This window comes from Scardinius erythrophthalmus (genome assembly GCF_964197995.2).
Source record: "Scardinius erythrophthalmus genome assembly, chromosome: 24".
Taxonomy (NCBI): Eukaryota; Metazoa; Chordata; class Actinopteri; order Cypriniformes; family Leuciscidae; genus Scardinius; species Scardinius erythrophthalmus.
Window position 1 is genome coordinate 3060167 of NC_138244.1, and position 25000 is coordinate 3085166.

Sequence of the window (25000 nt, forward strand, 5' to 3'; positions counted from 1 at the left end):
GATGAATCGCTCTTTCTGTTTTGAAGTGCATCAAACCATTACAAAAGTGCATCTATCCATCAGAAAAGTGCATCTATCCATCACAAAAGTGCATCTATCCATCACAAAAGTGCATCTATCCTTCATAAAAGTGCATCTATCCATCAGAAAAGTGCATCTATCATCATAAAAGTTCATCTATCCATGATAAAAGTTCATCTATACATCATAAAAGTTCATCTATCCATGATAAAAGTTCATCTATCCATGATAAAAGTGCATCTAGCCATCATAAAAGTGCATCTATCCATGATAAAAGTTCATCTATCCATCATAAAAGTTCATCTATCCATGATAAAAGTTCATCTATCCATCATAAAAGTGCATCTGTCCATCATAAAAGTGCATCTGTCCATCATAAAAGTGCATCTGTCCATCATAAAAGTGCATCTATCCATCATAAAAGTGCATCTATCCATCATAAAAGTGCATCTATCCATCATAAAAGTGAATCTATCCATCACAAAAGTGCATCTATCCATCATAAAAGTGAATCTATCCATCACAAAAGTGCATCTATCCATCATAAAAGTGAATCTATCCATCACAAAAGTGCATCTATCCATCATTAAAGTGCATCTGTCCATCATAAAAGTGCATCTATCCATCATAAAAATGCATCTATCCATCGTAAAAGTGCATCTATCCATCACAAAAGTGCATCTGTCCATCATAAAAGTGCATCTATCCATGATAAAAGTGCATCTGTCATCACAAAAGTGCATCTGTCCATCATAAAAGTGCATCTATCCATCATAAAAGTGCATCTATCCATCATAAAAGTGCATCTATCCATCACAAAAGTGCATCTGTTCATCACAAAAGTGCATCTATCCATCACAAAAGTGCATCTGTTCATCACAAAAGTGCATCTATCCATGATAAAAGTGCATCTATCCATCACAAAAGTGCATCTATCCATCACAAAAGTGCATCTATCCATCACAAAAGTGCATCTATCCATCATTAAAGTGCATCTATCCACCATTAAAGTGCATCTGTCCATCATAAAAGTGTATCTATCAAACTCAGATTGTATTCGTCTGAATGAAGAATGTCATATACACCTAGGACGACTTGAGGGAGAGTAAATCATGGTCTAATTTTCATTTTGAAGTGAACTAATCTTTGATCAAACACACGAGACAGAGCGCGCTGGTGTGTTTCTCACCGGACTCCAGCCTCCGGTCTGCCAGGACGCACATTCGGGACGCTCACAGACGCCCAGCGCCGAGGGTTTGGTGTTCGGGTCACAGCGCTGCTCACTCAGCTGCTCGTCTCCCAGAATGCACTGCACCTGCCGGTGTCGCACGCCCTTCCCACACGTCGCCAGACACTGAAACAGAGACAGAGTTACTGTAGTACTGTGAGTAACGATTCAATGTAATATTTAAAAAAAAATGCATTCATAGGATTCAGAACGACTCAGTTCAGTTTAATACACAGTTTTATTAAACATTCTATTAAGTATTTATTATATGAATTTACAGGATTTATAGGATTTTAAGGACTTGAGTTTATTTTATTATTTTAATTTATTGCTGGGCAACTATTGATCACATCCAAAATAAAAGTTTGTGTTTATATAATATGTCAAGTTCAAGTCAAGTATATTTGTATAGCGCTTTTCACAATACAGATTGTATCAAAGCAGCTTCACAGTATTAAATTAAAATAATACAAGGTTTGTTTCTAGTGGAATTTATTGATTGATAAAATTAAATTAAATATCCCCAAAGTATGTGTGTGCGTACTGTGTATAATTATTTTGTATATATAAATAAATACACACACATGCATGTACATATTTAAGAAAAAAAAAATATTTATATATAAAATATTTATATTTATATATAATATAAATTATGTATAAATCTATATATAAAGTATATACATGCAAATATTTCTTAAATATATACATGCATATGTGTGTGTTTATATACAAAATAATTATACACAGCACACACACACACACATATTATGTAAGCACAAACTTTTATTTTGAATGCCCAGCGCTATTTTAATTATATGAATTATTGATTACCTGAAAATATTTTTTTTTTTCTTCTTCTTATTCCAAAAGATGTATCGGTGCACATCATTATTGTTTTAAATTCATCATAATATTTTAATTAAAAAAAAATAATTAACCATGAAATTCTTTATTATTGCAGTGTTTATTCTAAATGATTTATGGGTGCACATCATCATTATTGTGTTAATAATCTTGAATCAGAATAAGTTCCTCTTGCAGTATCTCTTCTCTGATGACGAGGGCGGGGCTATAACCTGTCACTCACATGAGATTAGCCAATAGCAAACCACAACCATCCAATCAGCCAATCAATTCCACACAGACACAATCAAGCCCCGCCCACATTTGTTCTTGTTCCAGAAGCGTTTCCCTCAGATACACGATACAATAGAGGAGAAACTTGATCATATTTTCCAGAAAATAAGTCTCACCGGGTCAAGATTGCATTGTTGAGACTCAAATGAACACATATGAGTCACGTTCTATATTTGTTCTTGTTCCAGAAGCGTTTCACTTGGATATACGACACAATAGGGGGAAAAGACGAGCACATCATCTGTTTGATGCCGCCGTTAACAGTGTGGTAGGATAGGAAGAGTTTGGCGTCAGTACCTCGCTCCACGGGCTGGCGCTCCAGTCGGGACAGGGCACGTCACTGCAGGGTTCGCTCAGGACTCTCTGATCATCACACTCTCGCTCCGCCAGCCTGCGGCCCAGATTGTTCATACAGAACGCCTGTCTCGTCCGAACGCCACGTCCACAGCTCCTCGAGCACTGCGAACACAAGCACAACACATTACAGAGAATCAGGAGAACCAAGGAGAAACATCACATGCAAATCCACACATCCTTGTGCTAAAATACTGAACTGAATGGTTAATTGAATTGAATGGAAACCAATGGAGGGTCAATTTCACCCCATCACAAAAGACGTAACAAAATGTGTACAGCCTTTCCAAAACACATCTATGTGTCGAAACTTTGCATGCACATTCAAGACACTAAAAGAGGAATAGCCACCAAATTTCAAGAAGAAATAAATAGTTCAACCAGTGTTTCAAGCTGTTGGAAAATCGAATGGGGTCAAAATTTCTTCAAAACCTAACGAAACTTATCAATTCACAAAATTAACGGAATGCATAGCGGATATAAAAAATTGGATGACTTGTAATTTCCTACTTCTAAATTCTGAAAAAACAGAGTTTCTAATTATTGGACAAAAAACTTCCTCACGTAATAATCTAGAATACTGTCTAACACTTGATGGCTGCTCTGTTAAGTCTTCGTCGTCGGTTAGGAACCTGGGTGTGCTCTTTGATACCAATCTTTCATTTGAAAGTCACGTGTCTAGTATCTGTAAAACTGCATTTTTCCATCTTAAAAATATATCTAAATTACGTCATATGCTCTCATTGACAAATGCGGAACAATTAGTTCATGCGTTCATGACCTCAAGGCTAGATTATTGTAATGCTCTACTGGGTGGTTGTCCTGCACGCTTAATAAACAAACTACAGCTGGTCCAAAACGCAGCAGCTCGAGTTCTTACCAGAACAAGGAAGTATGACCATATTAGCCCGGTTCTGTCAAAACTGCACTGGCTCCCTATTAAACATCGCATAAATTTTAAAATATTGCTGATTACTTACAAAGCACTGAATGGTTTAGCTCCGCAGTACTTGAGCGAGCTCTTAACGCATTATAGTCCGTCACGTCTATTACGATCTCAAAATTCCGGCCAGTTGATTTTACCTAGAATATCAAAATCGACTGCTGGCGGTAGATCCTTCTCCTATTTAGCACCAAAACTCTGGAACAGTCTTCCTACCATTGTCCGGGAAGCAGACACACTCTTGTCAGTTCAAAGCCAGATTAAAGACACATCTCTTTGACCTAGCTTTCACATAATACATTATAGACTTCTATAATTTAATGCTATGCTGCATAGATTAGGTCAGCCGGAACCGGGAACACTTCCCAAAAATCCTGATGTACTCGTTACATCACGAGAAGAATGGCATCTACGCTAATTTTAGTGTCTGTGTTTATCCCAAGGTTTTTCCTGCAGCCTGCCGGATCCAGGCCGTATCCAGATCTGACGAAGGACCTTCGCCTGGACCGATGACAACGCAGTGCTGAAGTGCCAACTAGTCTCTCCCTATGGAGGATCCCACTACCACTCTACAGATAAGGCGTTGTCGGGAAAATTCGTCTTGCGGTCCTACCCCAAAGCAACAAATAAAATAAAATTCCTTATCAAATTTATAAGGAAAGACAAGTATTTTGTTTAGGCTTGGCTTGTAGGGAATTCCAAACCTGCGTATATTCTAACGCACATAACTATAGAACCCATTCTAAATGCGCATGTGACCGCCATCAGCGTTTCTCACAGGTTCGCGTTTAAAGTCTGTGTAGAGAGAATGGTGTCGTCTTAGCGGCCCCTAATTTAATAACAAATGATCATTGCAACGGAACCAAATCAATTAAAACTAACTTTAGATGGAAATAACTTAACTCTGCTGTACAGTCGAAACAATCTCTGTTACCTTAAATTATACGCTTATCTCTGTAAAGCTGCTTTGAGACAATCTACATTGTTAAAAGCGCTATATAAATGAAGATGACTTGACTTGACTCAAAGTGACCCGAAACACAATAGCTGGATTTAGGGCTATTTTTATATTATTATTGTTATTAAAGTGCCCTATTGTGCTATTATTTTTTTATAAAGGATTTTTAAAGGATATGACCTTTCATGCAGTGTGTAATACAGCTGTTTGTGAATGTAAAAGGTCAAAGTGCAGATGAATGGAGTTTTTGTCTCCCAAAAGAAAGAAGTGATTCTGAACTGAAACGAGTCGTCAGTAATTCAGTCTCACAAGTTCAAGTTCTCCCAAACTGGAAGAGTTTGGTTCGTGTTGTTCATGTGGAGAAGACGCTGTTTCTGCTGACAAAGCAAATCCATTCTGATGAGATTGATGCGGTAAAACCCACGCCATCGTTACTGTTCGTATCACTGAGTATCAAGAGCTGAGATTCAGATATGCTAATGTGTATCTGGTTTCTGACCAATCACAGCAGAGCAGCTCTCAGAGAGGCGGGGTTTAGAGAGACTGAATCCTTGATTGAACAGTTTCAGACACTGAGAGAAAAGAGCTGATGCTGCAGTGGAGATTATGAGAAAGTTTGACCTTGAATGCATTTTGTAGGAGAATCAAAAACAAAATGAGCAACCTTTGAAACAGCATCGGGCACTTTAATAAGTCAGAGTATGATCTGTAGTGTGTGTCACCTGAGACCAGGCGCTGTATTGCCAGCTCTTGAGCAGACAGTCTCCGTGACAGGCCTCTCGAGTCTGTGGTTTGGGCAGGTCTGCGCAGGCACGGCTCTCCACACGCTCACTCACGCTCTTGCTCTGACTGTAACGCATGCACAACACGTCCAGCGTACGGGAACCCGGGCCACACTTACTGGAGCAGTCGCTCCGGCCCGCCACGTGCCACCTGAGGAGCGCAGAGGAAACGGCTCAAACGCTGTCCAACAGACATCAGCGTTCGCTTTCTTTGCTTTTCTATTGTGTTGACCTTTTAGCCAAGAAACCCAAAAGGTTCATTTGCATTACTTGCATGTCACACTCACTGTGCTGTCCCAGCTCATTGGGTGCTGAGACCTATGTATCAAATCTAATGCAAAAATGCAAAAAAAGGTCTGCCCTTTATCTTCTGTCTATAATAAAAGATTTTTTAGAGTGCAGACCTTTTTTTGCATTTTTTAAATATTAAACATGAAATTTTTATGTAGATTTACTGAAATAGTATTTTCTTTTAAATCATACTTCAATAATCTTATTTACAACTTTGAGAAATCATTTTTTACAGTGTGGGAAACAAATGCATGCATTGGAAATAATGCATGTGTAATTATATTTAATGTAAAAGCTCACTGATGATGCAGGATATTGTGATGTGATGAAACTCTTGTGGTCAGATTAACTGAATATGGAAGCACGTTGCCATCAAATTTCAAAAGTAAAAAATATTTTCATGAGATTATACAATATGTTATGTTGCTGAAGATGAGATGCAATTGTACTGACACTAACTGAAGGAAAATCAGGCTTCATCACCAAACCAAGATCACCTTTGTTGATCAAATCAATATCAAATCAAACATTTAAGATTAAATTGAAACATAAAAACATTTCAGTGTTTGCAGAATATGTGCTTTCAGTTTTTCTTTTGGTTCAACACTAGAATAAGACACGGGAGCTGTTGTGCGGATGTACCTGAGTTCACAGTCGCTATTGCAGTTCTCCGTCGCTCCCCTGGGTCGAGGAAGATACTCACACCTCTGATCCGAAACCACCAGGTGATCACTCTTACGAACACACACCGCCTTCCGTCGCCGCTCACCTGTTGAGGAACACACACATGAAGCGTAAGAGATGAGAAACACTAGAGAGAGATGAGAAACACCAGAGAAAAATGAGAAAGAGATGAGAAACACCAGAGAGAGATGAGGAAGAGATACCAGAGACTGATTAGAAGGTGTTTTAGGACAGAAAACCAAAAGTAAGTGCAGGCAATAGACTCGGAAAGAAAGCAGAACCTTGACACATGCGACTGCACTCCTGCCACGGGCCTGCCGGATCCCAGCCGAACTGCTCCCGCTGCTCCTCGATGGGAATGCTGAAGGAATATCTGACGTCAGGATTATACAGGTTTCCCACGCACAGAACCTGAGACGACAGGAAGATCACAAGCCTGTAAATCTAACTTTAAGCTAACTTAAGATAATAATATAAAACTATAATAGTATATAACTCTGATTGTATTATCTTTCACCATTTTAAATCTGAAGTATTTTACCTATTATTAAAAATTTTACAAAAATCACAGATTTTTTTTTGTAGTGTGGTCATAATCAGACAATAACAAAATAAGGTGATGCACAAGATAATTAGATGTTATCTGTTCTCATCATGTCATGCTGGCTGGCCCCACCCTCAATGGAATCTCATTGGTCTAAAACTTTGCTGTGGTTTTCTTTCATTTCGCTGTAAAATGTCCTTGCTCACTGAGTCCGAAATACCCCTGAGTTCCTTTGCCCATATAATCTTTAAGCTAATAAGGTTAAGCATATTTGGCTTGCTGTCTGCAAAGGAGGGGCTCGAGGAAGCAGCATCAACTCAAGCTGAGATATACCCCCCAGTGGGACTGCTAATGCTCGGATGATGAGTATGGTAGCAAGATGCCTAAATTATGTAGGTGGAGGGACGCCAGAACAGCTGATGCCAGAGCAAGGAAAGCGGCTGCTTATATGCTCCGGCAGTTAATTGAAAGATTAGATGGGTTCACTCCCCCCGAAATTACATTGTGAACTTCACTAAAAAATAAACACGACCTCACGTTGTGTCAATCATGTTTGCACACTGCATCTGAAACCTTCGTCCGTCATAAAACAAATTGTATCGGGTTCGATTGTCCATGTTTTTTGCATCCGTAGCAACCATTTTGAAGTTGTTTTGACAATTCAGAGCCACTGAATGACCAATAAGAAAAAATGCATACGAAAATTTCGGACTCAGTGAGCAAGGACCTTATGTCTTGATGCCGAATTGTGTCACACTACACTTTTATAATGGTTGTGTTTGGTGTAGTTCGACTTGCCTGCAGCACGAGCTCCTCCTCAATCCGTTGTGTGCAGTTGATCCGTTCCACTGTAGTGTTGGATCCGCTGTACTCAATCTCTGCTCCCTTAAAGGTGATTTCCCTTTTAAACATGGACACCACAAAGTTCCCGTTCAGGAGAAAGTTGGACTGACTGTCAGACAGAGCTGCAGATCAGAGGACAAGAAGGATCAAGAAGGTGTGTTTCCCGAAAGCATTGTTAGCCAACTATGGTTGCAAGTTCTGTCGTTATCAGCAGTTCAACGAGTCCGTGTTTCACGAAACCATCGTTCCAACGAACATTCGCAAACAGCATCGCAGAGTTGTGTGTGTAACGACAGCTCTAGATCTCGACCTGTGGTTAGAAGCAGAGTTTCTAGTTTGCATGACATGTGGACTCAATAAATCCTTATCTTGAGACAAATAATCAAGCTGACATTCAGTACAATCTGTGTTTTATTTAGAATACACACAAATGTCTTATACGTCTATTGGTTTGTCAAGAGATTTAAAACGTCTTTTTTGAAGAGTGCGCATGTGCGAACGTGCTCTAGTACGTAAGAACAAGTCTGTGATTGAATCTGGAAATAAAGCAAAATAACTGAGAAAAATGAAAAATAGTCCTCAGATGACATGATCATTATTTATATCAAAACATCTAGCATTAATTTGATCTTGAAGAGATTCATTAAAAGTAGTTATTACTCCTCCATCTACGTGACATCATTTACCAACTTGGTTAAACAACCGATTTGCAACAATATGGATTCGGGAAACAGTCGTGACTCGCTAGTGGATTTCTTCAATGATGCGTCGTACTACTGTAGTTAAGCAGCGAGTTACGTCAGTGTACGGGAAACACACTCCTGTTCAGATGACATTGGTTTTCTGTTTTTCTGAATGTGATTGAGTGTGCGTTATTCGTTGAAGTACCATGCAAATATCACAGCATGTGAATATGGAAATCGTTCATAATGTATAGCATATATCAGATGACCATGGTAATATCATCTGATACCATCACTGTAACACTAGTGTAATCTGGTCTGGTAATGTATGTACTGAACTCACCGAGATAGTTATCATCTTCTGGTGATCCAGAGTAGCTGACCTGCTTTATATCTATGTTGGTCGCACCAGCAGGAATCCGAACCACAACGTTATAACCTAACATAAGAGAGTGATGAGAACAAGATAAGAAACACCAGATAGCAATGAGAAAGACACAAGAAACATGAGAGAGTGATGAGAAAGAGATGAGAAACACGAGAGAGTGATGAGGAAGAGATGAGAAACACGAGACAGTGATGAGACAGAGAAACACCAGAGAGTGATGAGAAACACCAGAGAGTGATGAGAAAGAGATGAGAAACACCAGAGAGAGACGAGAAACACCAGAGAGTGATGAGAAAGAGACGAGAAACACCAGAGAGTGATGAGAATGAGATGAGAAACACCAGAGAGAGATGAGAAAGAGATGAGAAACACCAGAGAGAGATGAGAAAGAGGTGAGAAACACCAGAGAGAGATGAGAAACACCAGAGAGAGATGAGAACGAGATGAGAAACACCAGAGAGAGATGAGAAAGAGGTGAGAAACACCAGAGAGAGATGAGAACAAGATGAGAAAAACCACAGAGAGACGAGAAACACCAGAGAGTGATGAGAAAGAGATGAGAAACACCAGAGAGAGACGAGAAACACCAGAGAGAGATGAGAAACACCAGAGAGAGATGAGAAAGAGATGAGAAACACCAGAGAGAGATGAGAAAGAGACGAGAAACACCAGAGAGTGATGAGAATGAGATGAGAAACACCAGAGAGAGATGATAAAGAGATGAGAAACACCAGAGAGAGATGAGAAACACCAGAGAGAGATGAGAAACACCAGAGAGTGATGAGAAAGAGATGAGAAACACCAGAGAGAGATGAGAAAGAGACGAGAAACACCAGAGAGTGATGAGAATGAGATGAGAAACACCAGAGAGAGATGATAAAGAGATGAGAAACACCAGAGAGAGATGAGAAACACCAGAGAGAGATGAGAAAGAGGTGAGAAACACCAGAGAGAGATGAGAAACACCAGAGAGAGATGAGAACGAGATGAGAAACACCAGAGAGAGATGAGAAAGAGGTGAGAAACACCAGAGAGAGATGAGAACAAGATGAGAAACACCAGAGAGAGATGAGAACGAGATGAGAAACACCAGAGAGAGATGAGAAAGAGAAGAGAAACACCAGAGAGAGATGAGAGTGATGAGAAACACCAGAGAGAGATGAGAAACACCAGAGAGAGATGAGAAAGAGGTGAGAAACACCAGAGAGAGATGAGAAACACCAGAGAGAGATGAGAACGAGATGAGAAACACCAGAGAGAGATGAGAAAGAGGTGAGAAACACCAGAGAGAGATGAGAACAAGATGAGAAACACCAGAGAGAGATGAGAATGAGATGAGAAACACCAGAGAGAGATGAGAACAAGATGAGAAAGACATGAGAGAGATGAGAACGAGATGAGAAACACCAGAGTGATGAAAAAAGAGATGATAAACACCGGAGAGAGATGAGAACGAGATGAGAAACACCAGAGTGATGAAAAAAGAGATGATAAACACCAGAGAGAGATGAGAACGAGATGAGAAACACCAGAGAGAGATGAGAACGAGATGAGAACAAGATGAGAAACACCAGAGAGAGATGAGAACGAGATGAGAAACACCAGAGAGAGATGAGAACGAGATGAGAAACACCAGAGTGATGAAAAAAGAGATGATAAACACCGGAGAGAGATGAGAACGAGATGAGAAACACCAGACTGGTAAATCTCACCATATTGTGCGTTGTTGAAGGTTCCAGCGATTGTCTTACATGACGAGTTGTCTCCTCCACAGACACCACACTTATCATTTCTTGCCTTTGAGTTCAAAATGTGGTCACAACCTGCTTGCTAAGATACACAAACACACACACACACACACACACACACACACACACACACACACACACACACACACACACACACCATATAAATATCATGGTATATTAATAAAGTAATGATGCAGCACCATGATATCAAAGTAACGCAGTATTAGCATTTTTTAGATATTGCTTCATACCCGACAGAGGCCTTGTACACAGATGTCATATGTGTCTGGTCCACACGGTGTTCCATCAACGACTCGATCCCTCAGCTGATAGTACGCCATCGTCCCCGTGACACGACAGAAAAGTTTACAGCGATCTTTCATCAGAACTGAGAAACAAGAGAGATAAGTGTGAGACGTGAAACCACTGTGATATTTCAGTATTATAAATGAGTTTTTTAAAAATAAATCAATCCATATATTCAGCAAGAATGCATTAAATTGATCAAAAGTGACAGAAAAGATATTCAAATAGATAAGAAATGCCAGAGAGGTATAATAAAGAGATGAGAAACACCAGAGAGAGAGATGAGAAAGAGACGAGAAACACTAGAGAGAGATGAGAAACACCAGAGAGAGATGAGAAACACCAGAGAGAGATGAGAAACACCAGAGAGAGATGAGAAAGAGACGATAAACACCAGAGAGAGATGAGAAAGAGATGAGAAACACCAGAGAGAGATGAGAGTGATGAGAAAGAGATGAGAAACACCAGAGAGAGATGAGAAACACCAGAGAGAGATGAGAAAGAGATGAGAAACACCAAATAGAGATGAGAAAGAGACGAGAAACACCAGAGAGAGATGAGAAACACCAGAGAGAGATAAGAAACACCAGAGAGAGATGAGAAAGAGACGAAAAACACTAGAGAGAGATGAGAGTGATGAGAAAGAGATGAGAAACACCAGAGAGAGATGAGAAACACCAGAGAGAGATGAGAAAGAGATGAGAAACACCAAATAGAGATGAGAAAGAGACGAGAAACACCAGAGAGAGATGAGAAACACCAGAGAGAGATAAGAAACACCAGAGAGAGATGAGAAAGAGATGAGAAACACTAGAGAGAGATGAGAAAGAGACGAGAAACACCAGAGAGAGATGAGAAACACCAGAGAGAGATGAGAAACACCAGAGAGAGATGAGAAAGAGAAGAGAAACACCAGAGAGAGATGAGAAACACCAGAGAGAGATGAGAAACACTAGAGAGAGATGAGAAAGAGACGAGAAACACCAGAGAGAGATTAGAAAGAGATGAGAAACACTAGAGAGAGATGAGAAACACCAGAGAGAGATGAGAAACACCAGAGAGAGATGAGAAACACCAGAGAGAGATGAGAAAGAGATGAGAAACACTAGAGAGAGATGAGAAAGAGACGAGAAACACCAGAGAGTGATGAGAAACACCAGAGAGAGATGAGAAAGAGATGAGAAACACCAAATAGAGATGAGAAAGAGACGAGAAACACCAGAGAGAGATGAGAAACACCAGAGAGAGATAAGAAACACCAGAGAGAGATGAGAAAGAGATGAGAAACACTAGAGAGAGATGAGAAAGAGACGAGAAACACCAGAGAGAGATGAGAAACACCAGAGAGAGATGAGAAACACCAGAGAGAGATGAGAAAGAGAAGAGAAACACCAGAGAGAGATGAGAAACACCAGAGAGAGATGAGAAACACTAGAGAGAGATGAGAAAGAGACGAGAAACACCAGAGAGAGATGAGAAAGAGATGAGAAACACTAGAGAGAGATGAGAAACACCAGAGAGAGATGAGAAACACCAGAGAGAGATGAGAAACACCAGAGAGAGATGAGAAAGAGATGAGAAACACTAGAGAGAGATGAGAAAGAGACGAGAAACACCAGAGAGTGATGAGAAACACCAGAGAGAGATGAGAAAGAGATGAGAAACACCAAATAGAGATGAGAAAGAGACGAGAAACACCAGAGAGAGATGAGAAACACCAGAGAGAGATAAGAAACACCAGAGAGAGATGAGAAAGAGATGAGAAACACTAGAGAGAGATGAGAAAGAGACGAGAAACACCAGAGAGAGATGAGAAACACCAGAGAGAGATGAGAAACACCAGAGAGAGATGAGAAAGAGAAGAGAAACACCAGAGAGAGATGAGAAACACCAGAGAGAGATGAGAAACACTAGAGAGAGATGAGAAAGAGACGAGAAACACCAGAGAGAGATGAGAAAGAGATGAGAAACACTAGAGAGAGATGAGAAACACCAGAGAGAGATGAGAAACACCAGAGAGAGATGAGAAACACCAGAGAGAGATGAGAAAGAGATGAGAAACACTAGAGAGAGATGAGAAAGAGACGAGAAACACCAGAGAGTGATGAGAAACACCAGAGAGAGATGAGAAAGAGATGAGAAACACCAAATAGAGATGAGAAAGAGACGAGAAACACCAGAGAGAGATGAGAAACACCAGAGAGAGATGAGAAAGAGATGAGAAACACAAGAGAGAGATGAGAAAGAGACGAGAAACACCAGAGAGAGATGAGAAAGAGAAGAGAAACACCAGAGAGAGATGAGGAAGAGACGAGAAACACCAGAGAGAGATGAGAAAGAGAAGAGAAACACCAGAGAGAGATGAGAAACACCAGAGAGAGATGAGAAACACCAGAGAGAGATGAGAAAGAGACGAGAAACACCAGAGAGAGATGAGAAACACCAGAGAGAGATGAGAAACACCAGAGAGAGATGAGAAAGAGACGAGAAACACCAGAGAGAGATGAGAAAGAGACGAGAAACACCAGAGAGAGATGAGAAAGAGAAGAAACACCAGAGAGAGATGAGAAACACCAGAGAGAGATGAGAAACACCAGAGAGAGATGAGAACGAGATGAGAAACACCAGAGAGAGATGAGAAACACCAGAGAGAGATGAGAAAGAGACGAGAAACACCAGAGCGAGATGAGAAACACCAGAGAGAGATGAGAAACACCAGAGAGAGATGAGAGTGATGAGAAAGAGACGATAAACACCAGAGAGAGATGAGAAAGAGATGAGAAACACCAGAGAGAGATGAGAAAGAGAAGAGAAACACCAGAGAGAGATGAGAAACACCAGAGAGAGATGAGAAAGAGATGAGAAACACCAGAGAGAGATGAGAACGAGATGAGAAACACCAGAGAGAGATGAGAACGAGATGAGAAACACCAGAGAGAGATGAGAAAGAGAAGAGAAACACCAGAGAGAGATGAGAGTGATGAGAAACACCAGAGAGAGATGAGAAAGAGAAGAGAGAGATGAGAGTGATGAGAAACACCAGAGAGAGATGAGAAACACAAGAGAGAGATGAGAGTGATGAGAAACACCAGAGAGAGATGAGAAACACAAGAGAGAGATGAGAGTGATGAGAAACACCAGAGAGAGATGAGAAACACAAGAGAGAGATGAGAGTGATGAGAAACACCAGAGAGAGATGAGAAACACAAGAGAGAGATAAGAGTGATGAGAAACACCAGAGAGAGATGAGAAACACAAGAGAGAGATGAGAGTGATGAGAAACACCAGAGAGAGATGAGAAACACCAGAAAGAGATGAGAAACACCAGAGAGAGATGAGAAACACCAGAGAGAGATGAGAAAGAGATGAGAAACACTAGAGAGAGATGAGAAACACCAGAGAGAGATGAGAAACACCAGAGAGAGATGAGGAAGAGACGAAAAACACCAGAGAGAGATGAGAAACACCAGAGAGAGATGAGAAACACCAGAGAGAGATGAGAAAGAGACGAGAAACACCAGAGAGAGATGAGAAAGAGACGAGAAACACCAGAGAGAGATGAGAAAGAGAAGAGAAACACCAGAGAGAGATGAGAAAGAGACGAGAAACACCAGAGAGAGATGATAAAGAGACGAGAAACACCAGAGAGAGATGAGAAAGAGACGAGAAACACCAGAGAGAGATGAGAAAGAGACGAGAAACACTAGAGAGAGATGAGAAAGAGACGAGAAACACCAGAGAGAGATGAGAAACACCAGAGAGAGATGAGAAAGAGACGAGAAACACTAGAGAGAGATGAGAAAGAGACGAGAAACACCAGAGAGAGATGAGAAAGAGACGAGAAACACTAGAGAGAGATGAGAAAGAGACGAGAAACACCAGAGAGAGATGAGAAAGAGAAGAAACACCAGAGAGAGATGAGAAACACCAGAGAGAGATGAGAAACACCAGAGAGAGATGAGAAACACCAGAGAGAGATGAGAAACACCAGAGAGAGATGAGAAACACTAGAGAGAGATGAGAAAGAGATGAGAAACACCAGAGAGAGATGAGAAACACCAGAGAGAGATGAGAAAGAGACGAGAAACACCAGAGCGAGATGAGAAACACCAGAGAGAGATGAGAAACACCAGAGAGAGATGAGAGTGATGAGAAAGAGACGATAAACACCAGAGAGCGATGAGAAAGAGATGAGAAACACCAGAGAGAGATGAGAAACACCAGAGAGAGATGAGAGTGATGAGAAACACCAGAGAGAGATGAGAAAGAGACGAGAAACACTAGAGAGAGATGAGAAACACCAGAGAGAGATGAGAACTTTTAGTTATGTAGATTACTTGGTCCTTTGGCAAAACTGCTGTACTTTAGAACAGTTCTAAAGTTACAGTAGAATCTATAGAGACATTCACTCTCTCCAAAAACACGTCAGAGCAGCAGAGAGTGTTTCTGTTTGGCTAATGAAGTGCTTCTGAAGTGTTTTTCTTTGACAGAGACTAATGTGATTTCTCTATTTCTTCTGTCAGAGAGAAACTGTAAAGCATTCACTCCAGATAAAAGCATCTGCCAACTGTATGAATGCAGTCGAGACACTGAATGTGTGTATTCCACATGTGTGTGTGTGTGTGTGTGTGTTCTGACAGGTCAGAGGTCAAACACACTCACTGCCGCTGTACTTCGGCACCCAGCGGACGGTTGGTGGGAGTCCATTGATGTTGAAGTGTTTCCCGTCGAACTGTGCGCACTGCTCCTCCCTGAAGTCCCTCGGGCCCCGGGGACACGGATCCGTGTTACACGAGCGGAACCTCATCCTGCGGCCCACACAGAAACGCCCTCCGTTCCTCGGCCTGAGAACCATCAAGCGTAGCGTCAGTTCTGGCAGGTCACGTTAGTCAAGCTCGCATCAGTGACTCTCAGCTGATCCACGTCTACCTATAGACCTTATGTAGCTCCGCCCCTTTTCAGCGCTGCGCTCGTTGTCTTTAGTCTTCCGGTTTGCATTTTCACTGTGATCTTACGTATTTATGAATGAACGGCTCGTTTTAAAATCTTCCCGGTCTACTGACATTTGTTAAGACATCTGCTTTAAACATTACAATGCTCATGATAACTTTCGTTAACTCTACAATAAGTGAATCCACTTCACCAGCTGTGAGTGCAGCAAGCTGACTCAAAGTTATTTTGTATTTTGTTATAACACAAAACGTCAGTAAATAAAAGTCTTGAATCCAAAGTTCTTCAGTTGACTGTTTACTTAAGCAAAGTATAAAAACCTGTGTGTGTGTGTGTGTGTGTGTGTGTGTGTGTGTGCTCACTCAGGTTTATTGCAGTCTCTGGTTGTGCTGCGAGTCCCTCCTCCACAGGTTCTGGAACACACACTGTACGGCCCCCAGGGGCCCCACTCACCATGAACCGGCTTCATGTCCATCTCCTTATTCACACACATGCCGTGCCTGCAGTACTGCAAACACACACACACACACACACAATACATCAGAAAATGACACTGTGGAACTGAAGCAGCTCTCAAACACTCACTCAGATCTACAGTCAGTGAATCTGAACTCTGGTGAACGAAACGCTGAGCGTGTCTGTATGTGTGTGTGTGTGTGTGTGTGTACATGTCTTTCTATCCCGGTGGAGACTTAACCCTGAATGCACACACACTCATGGGGACTCGTGTCACTGCGAACCTAAATTGAGGAAACAAGCTTAAAAATCATGCAGAATGTTTTTTTTGAAAATGTAAAAATGCAGAAAGTTTTGTGTGATGGGCAGGTTTATCGGTTGGGTTAGTGTGTGTGTGTGTGTGTGTGTGTGTGTGTGTGTGTGTGTGTGTGTGCATCTGCATCATGGACTGGATCATGTATATCGTACAGCACAAGCTCTCGTGACTCGTCTGTGTCGTTCGCTGTCATCGGTGTAAACGTCCAGTTTCAAGCAGTAACCGAATCTCTCGCTCGAGCTGGAATGCAGGACAGGCTGGCGTCGGTCTCGCTGCGTTACGCTGGCCGTCGCTGGCACACACACACACACACACGCACTGAGCTGCTGCTGCTCGATAAGGAAACCCAAGCGGAGAGATAAGAGCGACAGAACTCATTACAGTCTCTCTCTCTCTCTCTCTCTCTCTCACACCACTCCTTCCTCTCTTACGATATTCACATCGGAAACATCTTTTCTTTCAAACCTCATTTTTACTGATTAATGATGTCATGGTCATGGTAATTATATACACTACCAGACAAAAGTTTGGGATCGGTGAGATTTTTTATGTTTTTAAAAAAAAGTCTCTTCTGCTCACCAAGGCTGCATTCATTTGATTAAAAATACAAAAAAAAAAACTGTAATTTTCTGAAATATTATTCCAATTCCAATATTATTCCAGTTGAAATAACTGTTCTCTATGTGAATATATAGTGTAATTTATTCCTGTGATCAAAGCTGAATGTTCAGCATCATTACTCCAGTCTTCAGTGTCACATGATCCTTCAGAAATCACTCTAATATGATGATTTGATGATCAAGAAACATTTATGATTATTATCAGTGTTGAAAACAGTTATTTACATTTTTATTTCAGGATTCTTTGATGGGGGAGTTAAAGAAATCGATACTTTTATTCATCAAGGATGAATTAAATAAATCAAAAGTGACAGTAAAGAAATGTATATATGAATAAGAATGTTACAAAAGATTCTATTTCAGATAAATAGTGTAGAAATGTTTCTTGATCATCAGATCCTCATATTAGAGTGATTTCTGAAGGATCATGTGACACTGAATGCTGGAGTAATGATGCTGAACATTGAGCTTTAATCACAGGAATAAATTATATTTTACTATATATTCACATAGAAAAAATATATTTTAAATCATAATAATATTTTACACTTTTACTGTTTTTGTTTGTATTTTTAATCAAATAAATGCGGCCTTGGTGAGCAGAAGAGACTCATTTTAAAAACATTAAAAGTCGAACTGATTCCAAACTTGAACGGCAGTGTATAATTTCAGATTTACCATGGTACTCTGATGACACATTTTGTGCCAAAAACATGATTGTAACATGGTAGTGTTTGTGAGGAACCCCTGGTGTCTCTCCTCAGCAACACAATCTCCCTCTAAACAGGAAACACAATTATCTGGGAGAATAAAAGAATCAGAGAGACGAGCGTGAGATCCGGTGTCGCTGCTCATGACTGCTTCATTCATAACTCTGCGTGTGATATACATCTCTGACTACAGGCTTCTCTTTCACCTGATAAAATACAAACGTTACACAACAGCGTTCTGCTGGTATTTACAATTACAGTCATTACACAGTGAAGAGCGTTCGCTCAGAGTTAGACTGAGTCCAGAAGAGAAACGAGCTCATGACCACCGAAGGTTCCCACGCATGAAGCGCTCGGGATTATCCTAAAGCTGGGAACGCGATACACCTCGCTTGGGGAAGAGCCGGAAAGGAAGGATTAAACAGAGGCCATAGAATAAAATATAATAACATAAAATTAACAATGCTTTTCCCAGAAACATCATGAAAATGTACAATTTTAGTTAAACGGCTAGTTTGAAATCGAATCATTTTAAGCATCTTACATGCACACAACTAATACAATTATTTGACTAAATTTCAATTTCATTGTGAATTAATTATTATGTATAAGGGAAACATACTTTGCTTTTTCTTTTTTTTCTTCAAGTCACATCTCAAATTTCACTGACCTTGGTCAACAAGTGCACTATCTTGTTAAAAAAGTTATTAAAGGCAAAATTGTTGACAGTGTGGGAGAGTTGTTAAAACAAAACTAAACTAAACACAAAAAAAACTAAACTAAACTTGTCACGGTGTGGGTTTTGTGTCTTGTTCCTTGTTAGTGTCTGTCATATTATTCCATGCTTGTCATGTGATCCTGCCATGTGTCTTGTCATGTTTAGTTGTTCCTTGTTATGTTGATTAGTCTTCACAGGTGTTTCAGTTTACCACGCCCCCTTGTTATCTTGTTTAGCTTGTGTTCCCTGTGTATATATACCCTGTCTGTTTTAGTATGTGTCACGGAGTCCTTGTAATATATCACACCACTTCCGTTCCCTGTGTTTCCGGTTTATGTTCTTGTTCCTTGTTTGTTTATTTTGTTATATTGGACTGCTAATATGGATTTTGACACCTGCATGGATGACGACGAATTGGATTGCCCTACAAATAAAAACGCTGTATTTGGATCCACCTGTTTCTCTCCCTTTCCTTGGTGTGTGGATCGTGACAGAAGGACTCCGTCACACAATGGATCCAGCAGCATGAACATTTTTCAGGGCCTGGCTTTATGGGCCCGCCAGACTGAAGAGGCCATGGCGCTGAATTCCCCTAAGCACCCTTCGCCACTGATTCCGCCCAGCTCAGAACCTGCACATTGCCATCGGAAACAGAGGAGGAGAAGGAAGACCTCCTCCGTGACTGTTCCGGTGGTCCCGATTCCGGTGGTCCCGATTCCGGTGGTCCCAGTTCCGGTGGTTCCGAATTCGGTGGTCCCAGTGCCGGTGGTCCCAGTGCCGGAGGTCCCAGTACCGGTGGTCCCAGTTCCGGTGGTCCAGAGTCAAGTGGCACCAAAACACAGGAGGAGGAGAAAGGCTCTCTCCGTAACTGTTCCGGTGATCCCATTTCCGGTGGTCCCTGTTCCAGTGATCCCGAGTCCGGTGGCTCCTAACACGGAGACCATCCCGGAGGTGACTACCGTCCCTGACGTACCGCCCAGGCGTCTTGCTCTGCCCGCACCACCCAGACGTCATGCTCTACTGGCCCCGCCCGAGCTGCTCGCACTGCCTGCACCACCCCAGCGATCCGTCACGTCTGCCCAGCCAGAGACTGTTCATGTCACGTCTGCCCAGCCAGAGACTGTTCACGTCACATCTGCCGGGCCTGTGTCTTCGGACAAGATGGCCGCCGCCGAGCCTGTTCACGTCACGCCTGCCGAGCCTGTGTCTTCGGACAAGATGGCCGTCGCCGAGCCTGTTCACGTCACACCTGCCGAGCCTGTGTCTTCGGACAAGATGGCCACCACCGAGCCTGTTCACGTCACGCCTGCTGAGCCTGTGTCTTCGGACAAGAGGGCCGCCGCCGAGAGTGTTCAGGTCACGTTTGCCGAGCCTGTGTCCCCTGACAAGATGGCCGCTGTCGAGCCTGTGTCTGTTCCTGAGCCGGTGGTGTCTGTTCCTGTTCCTGAGCCGGTGGTGTCGGTTCCTGTTCCTGAGCCGGTGGGGTCGGTTCCTGTTCCTGAGCCGGTGGTGTCTGTTCCTGTTCCTGAGCCGGTGGTGTCTGTTTCTGTTCCTGAGCCGGTGGTGTCTGTTTCTGTTCCTGAGCCGGTGGTGTCTGTTCCTGTTCCTGAGCCGGAGCCAGTGGTGTCTGTTCCTGAGCCGGAGCCAGTGGTGTCTGTTCCTGAGCCGGAGCCAGTGTCTGTTCCTGAGCCGGAGCCAGTGGTGTCTGTTCCTGAGCCGGAGCCAGTGGTGTCTGTTCCTGAGCCGGAGCCAGTGGTGTCTGTTCCTGAGCCGGAGCCAGTGGTGTCTGTTCCTGAGCCGGAGCCAGTGGTGTCTGTTCCTGAGCCGGAGCCAGTGGTGTCTGTTCCTGAGCCGGAGCCAGTGGTGTCTGTTCCTGAGCCGGAGCCAGTGGTGTCTGTTCCTGAGCCGGAGCCAGTGGTGTCTGTTCCTGAGCCGGAGCCAGTGGTGTCTGTTCCTGAGCCGGAGCCAGTGGTGTCTGTTCCTGAGCCGGAGCCAGTGGTGTCTGTTCCTGAGCCGGAGCCAGTGGTGTCTGTTCCTGAGCCGGAGCCAGTGGTGTCTGTTCCTGAGCCGGAGCCAGTGTCTGTTCCTGAGCCGGAGCCAGTGTCTGTTCCTGAGCCGGAGCCAGTGTCTGTTCCTGAGCCGGAGCCAGTGTCTGTTCCTGAGCCGGAGCCAGTGTCTGTTCCTGAGCCGGAGCCAGTGTCTGTTCCTGAGCCGGAGCCAGTGTCTGTTCCTGAGCCGGAGCCAGTGTCTGTTCCTGAGCCGGAGCCAGTGTCTGTTCCTGAGCCGGAGCCAGTGTCTGTTCCTGAGCCTGTTCCTGAGCCGGAGCCAGTGTCTGTTCCTGAGCCGGAGCCAGTGATTGTTCCTGAGCCTGAGCCTGTGTCTGTTCCTGAGCCTGTGTCTGTTCCTGAGCCTGTGTCTGTTCCTGAGCCTGTGTCTGTTCCTGAGCCTGTGTCTGTTCCTGAGCCTGTGTCTGTTCCTGAGCCTGTGTCTGTTCCTGAGCCTGTGTCTGTTCCTGAGCCTGTGTCTGTTCCTGAGCCTGTGTCTGTTCCTGAGCCTGTGTCTGTTCCTGAGCCTGTGTCTGTGTCTGTGTCTGTGTCTGTGTCTGTTCCTGAGCCTGTGTCTGTGTCTGTGTCTGTGTCTGTGTCTGTGTTTGTGTCTGTGTCTGTGTCTGTGTTTGTGTCTGTGTCTGTGTCTGTTCCTGAGCCTGAGCCTGTGTCTGTTCCTGAGCCTGAGCCTGTGTCTGTTCCTGAGCCTGAGCCTGTGTCTGTTCCTGAGCCTGAGCCTGTGTCTGTTCCTGAGCCTGTGTCTGTTCCTGAGCCTGTGTCTGTTCCTGAGCCTGTGTCTGTTCCTGAGCCTGTGTCTGTTCCTGAGCCTGTGTCTGTTCCTGAGCCTGTGTCTGTTCCTGAGCCTGTGTCTGTTCCTGAGCCTGTGTCTGTTCCTGAGCCTGTGTCTGTTCCTGAGCCTGTGTCTGTTCCTGAGCCTGTGTCTGTTCCTGAGCCTGTGTCTGTTCCTGAGCCTGTGTCTGTTCCTGAGCCTGTGTCTGTTCCTGAGCCTGTGTCTGTTCCTGAGCCTGTGTCTGTTCCTGAGCCTGTGTCTGTTCCTGAGCCTGTGTCTGTGTCTGTGTCTGTGTCTGTGTCTGTGTCTGTGTCTGTGTTTGTGTCTGTGTCTGTGTCTGTTCCTGAGCCTGAGCCTGTGTCTGTTCCTGAGCCTGAGCCTGTGTCTGTTCCTGAGCCTGAGCCTGTGTCTGTTCCTGAGCCTGAGCCTGTGTCTGTTCCTGAGCCTGTGTCTGTTCCTGAGCCTGTGTCTGTTCCTGAGCCTGTGTCTGTTCCTGAGCCTGTGTCTGTTCCTGAGCCTGTGTCTGTTCCTGAGCCTGTGTCTGTTCCTGAGCCTGTGTCTGTTCCTGAGCCTGTGTCTGTTCCTGAGCCTGTGTCTGTTCCTGAGCCTGTGTCTGTTCCTGAGCCTGTGTCTGTTCCTGAGCCTGTGTCTGTTCCTGAGCCTGTGTCTGTTCCTGAGCCTGTGTCTGTTCCTGAGCCTGTGTCTGTTCCTGAGCCTGTGTCTGTTCCTGAGCCTGTGTCTGTTCCTGAGCCTGTGTCTGTTCCTGAGCCTGTGTCTGTTCCTGAGCCTGTGTCTGTTCCTGAGCCTGTGTCTGTGTCTGTGTCTGTGTCTGTGTCTGTGTCTGTGTCTGTGTTTGTGTCTGTGTCTGTGTCTGTGTTTGTGTCTGTGTCTGTGTCTGTTCCTGAGCCTGAGCCTGTGTCTGTTCCTGAGCCTGAGCCTGTGTCTGTTCCTGAGCCTGAGCCTGTGTCTGTTCCTGAGCCTGTGTCTGTTCCTGAGCCTGTGTCTGTTCCTGAGCCTGTGTCTGTTCCTGAGCCTGTGTCTGTTCCTGAGCCTGTGTCTGTTCCTGAGCCTGTGTCTGTTCCTGAGCCTGTGTCTGTTCCTGAGCCTGTGTCTGTTCCTGAGCCTGTGTCTGTTCCTGAGCCTGTGTCTGTTCCTGAGCCTGTGTCTGTTCCTGAGCCTGTGTCTGTTCCTGAGCCTGTGTCTGTTCCTGAGCCTGTGTCTGTTCCTGAGCCTGTGTCTGTTCCTGAGCCTGTGTCTGTTCCTGAGCCTGTGTCTGTTCCTGAGCCTGTGTCTGTTCCTGAGCCTGTGTCTGTTCCTGAGCCTGTGTCTGTTCCTGAGCCTGTGTCTGTTCCTGAGCCTGTGTCTGTGTCTGTGTCTGTGTCTGTGTCTGTGTCTGTGTCTGTGTCTGTGTTTGTGTCTGTGTCTGTTCCTGAGCCTGAGCCTGTGTCTGTTCCTGAGCCTGAGCCTGTGTCTGTTCCTGAGCCTGAGCCTGTGTCTGTTCCTGAGCCTGAGCCTGTGTCTGTTCCTGAGCCTGTGTCTGTTCCTGAGCCTGTGTCTGTTCCTGAGCCTGTGTCTGTTCCTGAGCCTGTGTCTGTTCCTGAGCCTGTGTCTGTTCCTGAGCCTGTGTCTGTTCCTGAGCCTGTGTCTGTTCCTGAGCCTGTGTCTGTTCCTGAGCCTGTGTCTGTTCCTGAGCCTGTGTCTGTTCCTGAGCCTGTGTCTGTTCCTGAGCCTGTGTCTGTTCCTGAGCCTGTGTCTGTTCCTGAGCCTGTGTCTGTTCCTGAGCCTGTGTCTGTTCCTGAGCCTGTGTCTGTTCCTGAGCCTGTGTCTGTTCCTGAGCCTGTGTCTGTTCCTGAGCCTGTGTCTGTTCCTGAGCCTGTGTCTGTTCCTGAGCCTGTGTCTGTTCCTGAGCCTGTGTCTGTTCCTGAGCCTGTGTCTGTTCCTGAGCCTGTGTCTGTTCCTGAGCCTGTGTCTGTTCCTGAGCCTGTGTCTGTTCCTGAGCCTGTGTCTGTTCCTGAGCCTGTGTCTGTTCCTGAGCCTGTGTCTGTTCCTGAGCCTGTGTCTGTTCCTGAGCCTGTGTCTGTTCCTGAGCCTGTGTCTGTTCCTGAGCCTGTGTCTGTTCCTGAGCCTGTGTCTGTTCCTGAGCCTGTGTCTGTTCCTGAGCCTGTGTCTGTGTCTGTGTCTGTGTCTGAACCTGAGCCGGTGGTGCCAGTTCCAGTGCCTGAGCCGGTGGTGCCAGTTCCAGTGCCTGAGCCGGTGGTGCCAGTTCCAGTGCCTGAGCCGGTGGTGCCAGTTCCAGTGCCTGAGCCGGTGGTGCCAGTTCCAGTGCCTGAGCCGGTGGTGCCAGTTCCAGTGCCTGAGCCGGTGGTGCCAGTTCCAGTAGTTCCAGTGCCTGAGCCGGTGGTGCCAGTTCCAGTAGTTCCAGTGCCTGAGCCGGTGGTGCCAGTTCCAGTAGTTCCAGTGCCTGAGCCGGTGGTGCCAGTTCCAGTAGTTCCAGTGCCTGAGCGGGTGGTACCAGTTCCAGTGCCAGTTCCAGTGCCTGAGCCGTTGGTGCCAGTTCCAGTTCCTGAGCCATTGGTGTCTGTTCCAGTTCCTGCGCCGTGGCCGACCGAGGGGTCTTCACCAACCTGGCCGCCCGAGGGGTCTTCACCGCCGTGGCCGCCCGAGGGACAGTCTCCGCCCTGGCCGCCCGAGGGAGAGTCTCCGCCCTGGCCGCCCGAGGGACAGTCTCCGCCCTGGCCGCCCGAGGGACAGTCTCCGCCCTGGCCGCCCGAGGGAGAGTCTCCGCCCTGGCCGCCCGAGGGACAGTCTCCGCCCTGGCCGCCCGAGGGACAGTCTCCGCCCTGGCCGCCCGAGGGACAGTCTCCGCCCTGGCCGCCCGAGGGACAGTCTCCGCCCTGGCCGCCCGAGGGACAGTCTCCGCCCTGGCCGCCCGAGGGACAGTCTCCGCCCTGGCCGCCCGAGGGACAGTCTCCGCCCTGGCCGCCCGAGGGACAGTCTCCGCCCTGGCCGCCCGAGGGACAGTCTCCGCCCTGGCCGCCCGAGGGACAGTCTCCGCCCTGGCCGCCCGAGGGAGAGTCTCCGCCCTGGCCGCCCGAGGGGTCTTCACCGCCGTGGCCGCCCGAGGGACAGTCTCCGCTCTGGCCGCCCGAGGGACAGTCTCCGCCCTGGCCGCCCGAGGGAGAGTCTCCGCCCTGGCCGCCCGAGGCAAAGTCTCCGCCCTGGCCGCCCGGTGGACTGTCTGCTCCGCCCTGGCCGCCCGGTGGACTGTCTGCTCCGCCCTGGCCGCCCGGTGGACTGTCTGCTCCGCCCTGGCCGCCCGGTGGACTGTCTGCTCCGCCCTGGCCGCCAGATGAACTGTCACTCCCTGTCCCCGTTTCCCTCCATGGACCTGGCCCCCCTTCCCTCCCCCTGATCCTCCACCACTCCACCTCCCGCCTGGATTTTTGTTTGGTCTGTCACGTCTTGTAGCGTCTGGTAGCCGC

General features: G+C 45.2%; 1 protein-coding gene across 1 annotated transcript in view; it reads right to left on the reverse strand.

Moving 5' to 3' along the window:
* LOC308685047 (A disintegrin and metalloproteinase with thrombospondin motifs 20) overlaps positions 1 to 25000 on the reverse strand; it is a 108690-nt gene that overhangs the window by 35628 nt on the left and 48062 nt on the right. The window contains exons 12-22 of the mRNA XM_081356495.1: positions 16226 to 16371; positions 15576 to 15757; positions 10859 to 10995; positions 10572 to 10689; positions 8815 to 8910; positions 7744 to 7910; positions 6683 to 6812; positions 6360 to 6486; positions 5367 to 5577; positions 2687 to 2848; positions 1211 to 1375 (exon numbers count right to left, since the gene is read on the reverse strand). Coding sequence (XP_081212621.1) covers positions 1211 to 1375; positions 2687 to 2848; positions 5367 to 5577; positions 6360 to 6486; positions 6683 to 6812; positions 7744 to 7910; positions 8815 to 8910; positions 10572 to 10689; positions 10859 to 10995; positions 15576 to 15757; positions 16226 to 16371 — 1641 coding nt within the window. The remainder of the gene's footprint in view (positions 1 to 1210; positions 1376 to 2686; positions 2849 to 5366; positions 5578 to 6359; positions 6487 to 6682; positions 6813 to 7743; positions 7911 to 8814; positions 8911 to 10571; positions 10690 to 10858; positions 10996 to 15575; positions 15758 to 16225; positions 16372 to 25000) is intronic.